General features: G+C 29.4%; 1 protein-coding gene across 1 annotated transcript; it reads left to right on the plus strand.

Annotated features, from left to right (window-relative positions):
• The first annotated feature begins 1,506 nt into the window (after window positions 1–1,506).
• On the plus strand, window positions 1,507–9,383 carry LOC129871294 (uncharacterized). The gene is made up of 5 exons (XM_055946199.1): window positions 1,507–1,877; window positions 2,620–2,677; window positions 3,039–3,122; window positions 7,825–7,966; window positions 9,081–9,383. Exons 1-5 carry the CDS (start codon window positions 1,595–1,597, stop codon window positions 9,357–9,359), a joined length of 846 nt encoding a protein of 281 aa, XP_055802174.1. The 5' UTR covers window positions 1,507–1,594; the 3' UTR covers window positions 9,360–9,383.
• The last annotated feature ends 1,157 nt before the right edge of the window (window positions 9,384–10,540 follow it).

The following is a 10,540-nucleotide window of genomic DNA, read 5'->3' on the forward strand; positions in this document are numbered from 1 at the left end:
AAATATGTTTTCTTAGCACAAAATGTACAAATGAAAGAGAGAATAATCTATCATCATCTGTGAAGCCAAAATAGGGTTTTCTCAGAGATCTAAATTAAATTATGGTATTAGGTCTAAAACCCAGTTGCACTGAGGTGAACACTTGAACTAATGTTTCATTGGTTTACATTTTCTTCAAAGTATTTGTTGTGATTGAATGATACATTACTACTATTATTATATATGTACAGTCCTTACCTAGTATTTGTTCCATTATTCATTGTTATAATTTGTAATGTGGGAAATTAAGAAAAGCATAGGTTGTTGGGACTTAATTTTTTATGAAATAAGTATAACATGCATGAAGGAAACATGGAAATATTATTAGTAAAACAAATTTAGTGGTATAAGTTCTTGATTTGACAGGACACTGTACATACATTTAAATGAGCACTCAAACACAAAAATAAAAAATAAAAAAAATATAGGTCATCAGATAGACAATGTCTGAACAGTGACTACTAAACTATCAACAATTAAAAATGACTAATCCTTTTTCTAATTGAATTTTGTATTATGTTAAATGATTTCTATTGTTTGTTACTTAATTTTGTCAAACATTGTTAATGCAGAACACTTATAAGATTAAAATAATTGAGTTTATGGTATAAAAAATTCAATCATCTAGGAATCTTTATTTCTGAAAAGACTAATTCCTAGTTCCTACACTTGAATTAAAAACTGAGTCAAATTTTCAATAGTAATATTTTAAAGATCCAACGAACCACTTCTTCAATCTATTTTCTTATTTTTTTTAAAAAAGTGGAATTTATTATTTAGGCCCTTAAACATTGACAAATTCAAGTTTTGGTCGTTATGACTATATGATTAAAAACTTTTAACCTTCAATTGATGAAATATCAAGTTTTAGTTCTTCTGCTTGTCAATCTTCATAAGTTTAACGAACTATTAACTGCTAAATCATTTAATTATTCATGTCTTATGTTAAATTTGTACAATTAATTACTTCATATACGAGGATAATATAGTTCTAAATAACATATCCCTTATGTAAAGGGACCAAAAACACCTACTCCCTCCGTCCCAATATACTTATCTTTTGTCAATTCATGAGAGCCAATTTGACTAATTTTAATTACAGAGTTAAATTGAATTAGATCAATTTAATATTTCAAAATCAAAATCTTAAATATTTAAAACTACATGAAAAGTACTAATTGTGATTCTTTAATATCAATATGTTAAAAAGATACATCTTAAAACATTGATCAAAGTTTATGTAGTTTGACTTAATGTGGCCAGAAATTTGGGGGGGGGGGATATTTTAATTAATTATACAAGGTTAAATATGTATTAAAAATATCACAACAACCAAAAATCAGAATCGAAATTGCAATTATCCTTCATAAAACATTTTCTCAAAAGAATAGCTTGAGATAGAAGTATATATAAGAAGGTACTCCATGATGAAATTCACATTGAACCAACTTTTTCCCATCACTTAAAAGTCTAAATATTTATAGTATACATCAACCACTTTACATGTACCAAATTTAAGTGAAAGATTAGCTTATTGTTTTCTTCTTATTGAAAGATGTCTAAGCCAAATGTAAGAAGATATGCAATAGAGAAACGCAATAGAGAGAAGGAGCCAATTATTAGCAATAATTATGGGAGTAACTTGTTTTATTTATCCAAACACTTGAAGAAAGTTTACCCAATTGAGCTTCACAAAACTTGCTCACACACTTTAATAAATGATTCTTCTCAATTGGATAAGAAAAAAAGAGAAATTCCAGCCAGCAATATTGTTGTTCCACAAGTTAGTCCTAATGAGAAAGAGCTTATGAGGTGCAGCTGGATTACTAATAGCACTGGTAAGTTTCACATGATTTGTACTCTCTTTGCAATACGACTAATCCAAATTCGTATAGAGAAATTCAGCTTTGGGAGGTAAACCACTTTCTATCAAAAGTGATTACATTGATTAAGGTTGAAGAATATTTATCACTAGCACACAAAAACCTTTAATAATTTTTTTTAACCAATAAAATCTAATGTTTTTTACTTATATTTTTTATTCAAAATGAGCATCCACCATGAGAAATTTTATTTGTTCCCTTTTTCCTTTTATTTGAGTTTAACTTTTGTACATAGATGGTGTGTGTGTGGTTTCTGGTATCAATTAAGATGACCTATAATAAACAGATAATTGTCTATATTATTGGTTTTTCTTTGATAACGTAAAATGTAGTAAATAATTTAGTACTATAACTGGTTAAAATATATTGATAACGTTAAAAAAATTAAAAGAAATGTTATATACATCGATTACATTCTTTTTTCATAACTTAGTGTGTCTTATATGCCTTGATAGTATACCCCTTCGTCGAAAAATTATATTGTATATATAGGTCAAAATTTTGTTTACTGAATATACATACAAGCGTGACACCCTTTAACACAAGTTGAAGGTTTAGTGTAGTGGTTAAGATGTTGTGAAAATTGTTTGAGATTGTGTGTGTTCTACTCTTGCTTGCAACATAATTTTTTTTCTTTATATTTTGAGAATCCTTAATAAAAATTTTGATTCTGCCGCCACCGTATATATGTATACAGATAAGGTTTATGTGCAGTTCCATGATGAATGCTGGGGTGTTCCAGTTTATGATGACCAGTAAGTAATCTAATATATAATATCTTATAGCTTTTTTGTTTGGTAATAAATAACTTATAGCTTATTCACCTAATTTTCCAAGTAGTAATATATACTAGTATTTGAGAATATTAAGTAGCCAATGAATTCCAAAAATTATGTTTGGCCATAAAATTTCAATGTAATTTTAGCTTGAATTTTTAAATTTAAAAAAATTAGCTTTTTCTCGTGAAATCACTCACAAAAATTAAAAAATAACTTTAAAAAATACGATTTTAATTTTTCAAATACCATTTCACTTTGAAGAAAAAAAAATACTTTCTTTTTCACAATTTTCATGATCATACGAGACCCTAACTGGCCAATTGTGCACACACTGCAGTCGATTGTTTGAGCTACTTTCTTTGGCTGGCTTGTTGATGGATTTCAACTGGACTGAAATTTTAAAGATAAGGGAACAAATAAGGTACATATTTCTACTTTGCTAGCTTTTATTTAATTACTAATTCTCGAATACGTGTATTGCATGTGTATCTCATACTAAATAATATAATACTTTAAAAGTTTAAGAATTTGAACTAAATTTCTGAGTCCAAATAAAAATACAAATTTTATAGAAAATTATTAAAAAATTTCAATAGAGAGAAAACATACCAAAAAAAAAGACAGAAGAAAACAATATAACATACACATTTTTTAAAGACTTGATTCATAAAAATGTGTTACTTTCATGATTCAATCCACTGGGCCGTACGGACACCTACTCTAACATCTAAGTAGGAGAACTTTTACCCTCTAAACGGAATTAACATGCAAAAGTTTAACCAAAAAACAACAATAAATCAAACGAGTTATAAAATCACTTTATATTAATTTACAATTTCAAATTTTATTACAGGTTTCATCTAACACCTCCAAGGATACTAGTCTAAACATGTATAAGAGCATCTACAGATACAGAATATAAATAAGGTAATGACACAGCTCCCACCATAAGGGAGGAAGGGTAGAAGGTGTTGGAGAATCATCTTCGTCTTTACCTAAGAAATATAACTAACCCTGCAACTAAACTATGCCAAGTGGTATAACAAAAGTAGTATCAGTACAAACACGTACTGCTAGGCATCATTGGTCAACTCGATACCCACCGCATAATATATAGAAAACAACAGGAGGAAACATAAACAGTAAGAAAATACACCGCCGACAACTGTTAACCCACAACTACTTTATCTCACAATATTCTGGTAGTTTTACACTTACCTATTCCTTATTGGTCAGTTGCCAACTCTGATTTACGAACCCAAGCTAGCCTTTCTATAGAGAAGTCCTTCGAAACCATACTACCGTTAAGCCAACTGTGCTAGCCTCACACACTCACCGGGCCATACGACATCACACTGTCCTAAATCTATTTCCGAAAGTCAACAAAGTTTTACCAACCTTTCTAGACCGGCTACTTCCATTCAATTCATAACCCAGTCACCCCACAATTACACATTCCAGTTAGTCCTAACACTCACTTGCCAAATACAACAACTACTACCATCTGGTTGAACTCTAAATAACTGAACCCCAACTTAACAATCCAACCTCTACTCTTATGCCCGAACACCAGAATGTCACAAAAGCTACAATATGGTCACACAAGCTACACCAGGTAGTACTATACTTACTTCTAGTCCTCAACTCGAATCAGGCACCGAACCGGTGGGATTATTTACAATAACCTCAACCCCTTAGTCTCTATACATGTAATCACATTAATTCACAGAATGAAAAATATCAACTAGTCCTCTCATGGGACTATCAACATATACTTGGTCCTCTCATGGGACTATAAATACATATCTGGTCCTCTCATAGAACCCACACTCAGACTAGTGATGTGCTGAAATGTGACACCCCATCTAATTATGTATCAGAACGTGACATTCAATCCAATAATATGTCGGAACACGACATCTGATCTAGTAATAAGTCAGAACGTAACAACCGATCCCAACAAGCACAATTAATTCATCTAATAGTATTTAAAATGAGTAGTCACGAACGATTACAAATACCCAGAACAGATTCACTACATATAAAGTAACATTCGCGGTCATGTCATAGAGTTCATTTCATGCCTTCCCATCTCCGTACCAATATGCATACAAATGAAGCAGTTACAAGCACATACGACACAATACATGAAGACAAAAACCTTCACCTATCCTTAATTCATCAGTCAGATTTTCCTTACCCAGGTCACATCAGATCTAACCACTAAGGACACACGTTTTCCTGTCCATAATCATGCCTGAGGGCCTAACCACGAACCCTCTCGTTATTTTTTTTATACTAAAAAATAGGTACAGATTTAAGTTACTCAAATAAGAAAATCTGGCCCACCTGGGCGTCAAGAAGCCATGGAGAGATATCGTAGATTCAATCCTAGCTTTCAGACGACGGACGAGTGAAGGTAGGCCTGAATTCCGCCGATTGGAGCCTTTTCTGTGCTGAAATCTCCTTCTCCCTCCTTTCCAAGCCTAGAGCAGCCTTCTGAGGGTTTCTCAAGTAGCCCTCACCTTTTTTGGCACTTAGTAAAAAGAGGGGGGAAATAGAATTCGCAACTTTAAGTTCTGTCCCGAACATTCTGGATCTACTGGCAAGAATCCCACTGGAGCGGCACCGTCGTGGTGGAAACTGTCCCGCTCTGGCGGGATGATGGATCCCGATTGGCTTAATTTTTCTACTAATTGCCCTTTCCTAATTAACGACAGTTTGAGTTTTTACAGGTACATAATTTTTCGAGTTCTTATCGACACACTCAGCGTTTACCAATCAAAATTCAAAAGGATTATTCATATAGTCAAACTAAAGTATGAAAATGTACAATAATGATATAAGTGTTTCACTATTTTAACTATATATAGAATGAAAAAGATGACCGTGTGAAGGGTTTCATAAAACAAAAAAGATAAATATGTATATAAAAGTATAGGAATATCAAAAAAAAATCTAAAGCTTTAAATTAAATATTTAGAGGTTATAAATATATATATAAAAAAGATTTATGGATATTAAGAAAAAAAGATTAGAGTTTTATATTTAAAAAAAAAAAGAATTAGTAGCACTTAATATTATGAGATAATAAAGAAAAAAATGATTATTATTGAAAGTTGGGAGAGTTTGATTTTTAAACCAAACCTCTTGGGAAATGATTTTGACCCTATATTAAAGTGGTTCTCAAAGAACCAAATAAGCTAAAAGGGTCGAACACAGAGAAAATTTACAGACACCTGCATTAATTGAAAGAGCAGACAATCTTTATATGATAATTAAGTAGTAACAATTATTTCATCATAAGTGATATTTTTATTCATCACACTTTAAAAATGTATAATATTAAATGTAAAAGAAATAAATATCCAAGAGTACATAACAACTTCCATAGAATTCCAAAGACATCTGAACATTTTATTGGATCAATATTTATATTTTTTTAATCAAACCTTTTTTTTTTCAATAAATATGTATTTTACTTCTTTGTACGTAAACATAATTGGAATAGTATTTTAATTTTGAATTAACACCTTCCCACTTTTAGTATTTAGTATAAGCATAATAATATGATATGATTACTATTAATATTCAATTAATAGATGTCTTAATACATTTTAATTTAGTGTAGGGGAGAAATGATAATTTAACTTTGCACTTTAGAGCTTTTCACTTTTAATAACAATAATAATAATAATAATAATAATAATAATAATAATATATATATATATATATATATATATATATATATATATGTGTGTGTGTGAAAATCATTTTCACCCCCCAACTTTGATTTTAAAATCAAACTTCCCCTCAAATTTGAACAATAATCAAACTCCCCCCTTTATCCTAATTAAAATTTTAAAATGTCATTATGCCCTTTTATCATCAATTTTTTTTCTTTTATTATCAATTTTTTTTACTTCTTTAGAAATCATGATATTTTTATTTTTTTATTTAATGTAACAAATTTTTCATAAAAGCATAAACATTATTTTTTGGACAAAAAAAGTAAAAAATTCTAATTAATTATATAAGTTAATGATGCTCTATAATGAAGTAAATTAGCATAATGAGAAAATTAATTTTGTTGATAATAATCAAAACTCTAATATTTATTATACAAGTGAAAATAGGAGAGAATAATAACTATACAAATATATTTTAATCTAGGAAATACAAATAATTAATTTAATTAAGGAAATTTTTTTAAAGATTGTATTATTTCAATTTTAAATTATTTTAGATTATAATTTATGTAATACTCCATCAATGTCAATCAAATCTTGTTTATTTTATAGAAGAGAATACTCACCGCCATTTATATTACTTGACTCTCATTCTAAAAATAGTTGTTTTAATTTGCTTGTCCAATTTGTGAAATTTAAGAAATTTTTAATATTTTTTATTTCTACCCTTAGTATTAAATAACTGCATAAAGTAGTAATAGTCAAATTTAAGATTTCAAAAGATTATTAATAATGTTAGTTTAGTAAAATACACCTCTAATTAATTTTTTTAAGGGATGACATATATATGAAGAAGAGTCAAGTAATATGAAACGCATGGAGTAAAATAGTGGAGAAAAGAAAAAATATGTGTATACATACATATACACATACTTAATGCATATGCTATTGAAATAACGGTCATAAGAATAATATTAAATTTTATGATAAATTCTTAAAAATATTACTCTACTTATAATGTTAAAGAACTTAAAGAAAAAGTTATAAATATCTATGTTTAAAAGTAAATTATATATAATATAAAGAGATATTAAATAGATGTGATATAAAAAGGATAAAATGGATAATGCATGAGATAAAGGGGGAGTTTGATATTGTTCAAAATTGAAGAGGGAGTTTGATTTTAAAAGCAAAGTTTGAAGGGGGCGGAGGGAGGGGGGGTGGAAAATCATTTTCACCCATATAAATGTGTGTGTGAACAAGCACCAATGATTTAGTGGTAAAAATGTATCCTAATTCCTATCACGTTAAATATGGGGTTTCAAATTCTAAATGGTACATTCAGAAAAGGGAAATCATGTGACCAGGAATGACCACATACAAATTATATATTGTTCAATATTCCTTTTCATATGTACTAATTATATAATGCAGGGAAGACTTTGTTGGATTCAATGCAAAGCAAGTGGCTGAAATGGGGGAGAGAGAGATTAATGAATTGGTCTCTAATGCGTCCCTCATGTTGGCTGAAAATAGAGTTAGATCAATAGTCGACAACGCCAAATGCATAGTCAAGGCAAGTCTCTACCATCATTTAATATGCATTCATGAATTTTATCTACTACTACTCCTACAATAAAGTCATCAAACTATTTTTGTTATATCAAAGTAATTGAATCTTTTCTCCGCTATAATAATAATAATATGTTTTCTCGTTTCAATTTATGTGATGTTGTTTGACTTAATACGGAGATTAAAAAAGAGAAAAAAAATTGAAACTAATCTAAAACGAGTCATAGATGTTTTCTGTAAATCATTTCATTAAGAATAAAATGGACATTTTAAAATTTAATTGTTGTTACATATATAAATGTGACATTCTTTTTCGGACTAACTAAAAAGAAAAGTGTGTCACATAAATTAGAACAGAGGAAGTAGTCATTAAACTTTATAATAACAATATAACATACTCAATGTAATTCCACAAGTGGAATATGAGAAAGAAAGAGGTATGCAGATCTTATATCTACCTCGTAGAGATAGCGAAGTTTTCGATAGATCCTCAGCTTAAAATAAAATATTTTCAAAAAGTTAGAAAAAGAAAATACAGAATGAAAGTAGAACAATAACGAAATAATATGAAATAAAGAATAGTACACAACATATAAAAGGAAGTTATTAAACTTTGTGTTATAATAATAATATCATAAAACAATTTTGTCAGTAACTGAATTTTAATTTACCTACTATAATAGTTTAGTTTATAATAACTTTACACACTAAAACAACAAACCTTACCATCAATGCTAGGCTTTTTGTAAGTGTGTAATTTTGTGATTTTATTGTTACACGGTGAATAAAGTTTAGTTATTTTAATATGACAAAAGTAATTTTATTACTTTATTATTTCAATTATTTTAATATATTAAAAAATGTTTTGTTGACTTTATTGTTACAGTGAATAAGTTTAATGATCATATGCAAAAATAAAGTACCATCTTTACCAAATCAAGTTGGTAAACTTATATAATATACCTTTCCGGCAGGAAATTCTCTATATTAATTTAATTTGGCCTGATACGTTTGGTTGTCTGACTTATTTTCATTTTAAGAATAGTCATATGTAATTATCTTTTAAATAATTTAAAAGTATTTATAAAAGTCAAATTCGTGTGTCTATCAAAATGCAGATTGGGGTGGAATTTGGATCTTTGAGCTGCTACATGTGGAACCATATGAATTATAAACCAGTAATAAACAGATTTAGAAATGCAAGAAATGTTCCACTAAGAAGTCCAAAAGCAGAAATTATTAGCAAAGATTTGGTGAAGAGAGGATTGAGGCATGTTAGTCCAGTGATTGTAAATTCATTCATGCAAGCTGCTGGAATGACTATTGATCATTTGATTTATTGCTTTAGACATGAGGAATGTGTTAATCTTGCTGAAAGACCTTGGAGGCATGTTTAATTTGAAACATATAACTCTCTTAAATTGTAATTCCCACATAAAATATTTTTAAAAATTATTTCCACTTTTTTCTTTTTTCTTTTTTGTAATTTGATTTTCGTGTATTCATTATTTAAGTGTATTTTTTTATATACCGAGACTTTTTTTAAGGGAATTGCGTGGTGTAGCTAACTTATATATTGTATTTATCATTTGTAGGTATACTTTCAAAAAATTACCATTTGTAGCTACATTAAATCCATAAATCTCTCACTCGAAAAATCTTCTTCTTCGGGTTAATTTATATTAGATCTTAATGGGTTTGATGGGTTCATTGAGGTCAGACCTATAAATATTGTGACACTCCAGCTTAAGATAAGATGTCCTACATCAGCAAAACACAAGAGAGATATTGGGTGTATAAGTAAGCAGGTCTTACACATTAGTGACATGTTTTAAAACCGTGTGGGTCTAGGCTCAAAGAGAACAATATCACTAGCGAGAAGGACCATTACAAATGGTATCAAAGCCACTCTTGTGACAGCCTTGTTGATGTTGGCCAAAGTTCAACTAAGTTCAGAAAAATTTTGAAAGTGCAAGAGGGGGGTGAATTGACTATTTTTATTTTGGTTAGTCGACTGGCTATTGAAATTAGTTAACTAATAATATCAAGAATAGTAAATTGACAGTAAAGAGTAAGAAGGAAATGTGACACCGGATGTTTTATACTGATTGGGATCTAATGTGGATCTTAGTCCAGTCCCCTTGGATTGCAAGGGTGTTCTACTAAAGCTTGTGAATGGTTACAAATGGAACAAAAGTAGATCTTAGATCTACACTCAATTCTTTTCTTGATCACTCTTCTTTTTTTCAATTCTTTTTCTTTTTATAATGCCTTACCACTCTATTATTCTCTCCTCTTTTTTTGATTACACAGAAATTCACAAGGAATCACAATGCTTGCTAAAATAGAAGAGAGATTGTATGAGTGTATTCGACAGTGCATATACTTCAGCCAAAGTCTTGAATGATTTATACTTTGTTGAGGCTGAGTGCAACCCAAATGAACTAATTCTTGGAAATGAAGGTGAATCCTTCTTTCCAAGAATAACGGCAAAAGTCTTGATGACTTTGCAATCCTAGCCGTTGGAGATGATATCCCTCTTCACCGAATTTGCTTATAATTGACTGTTGATTGTCTT

The sequence above is a fragment of the Solanum dulcamara genome, chromosome 10 (genome assembly GCF_947179165.1).
Source record: "Solanum dulcamara chromosome 10, daSolDulc1.2, whole genome shotgun sequence".
Classification (NCBI taxonomy): domain Eukaryota; kingdom Viridiplantae; phylum Streptophyta; class Magnoliopsida; order Solanales; family Solanaceae; genus Solanum; species Solanum dulcamara.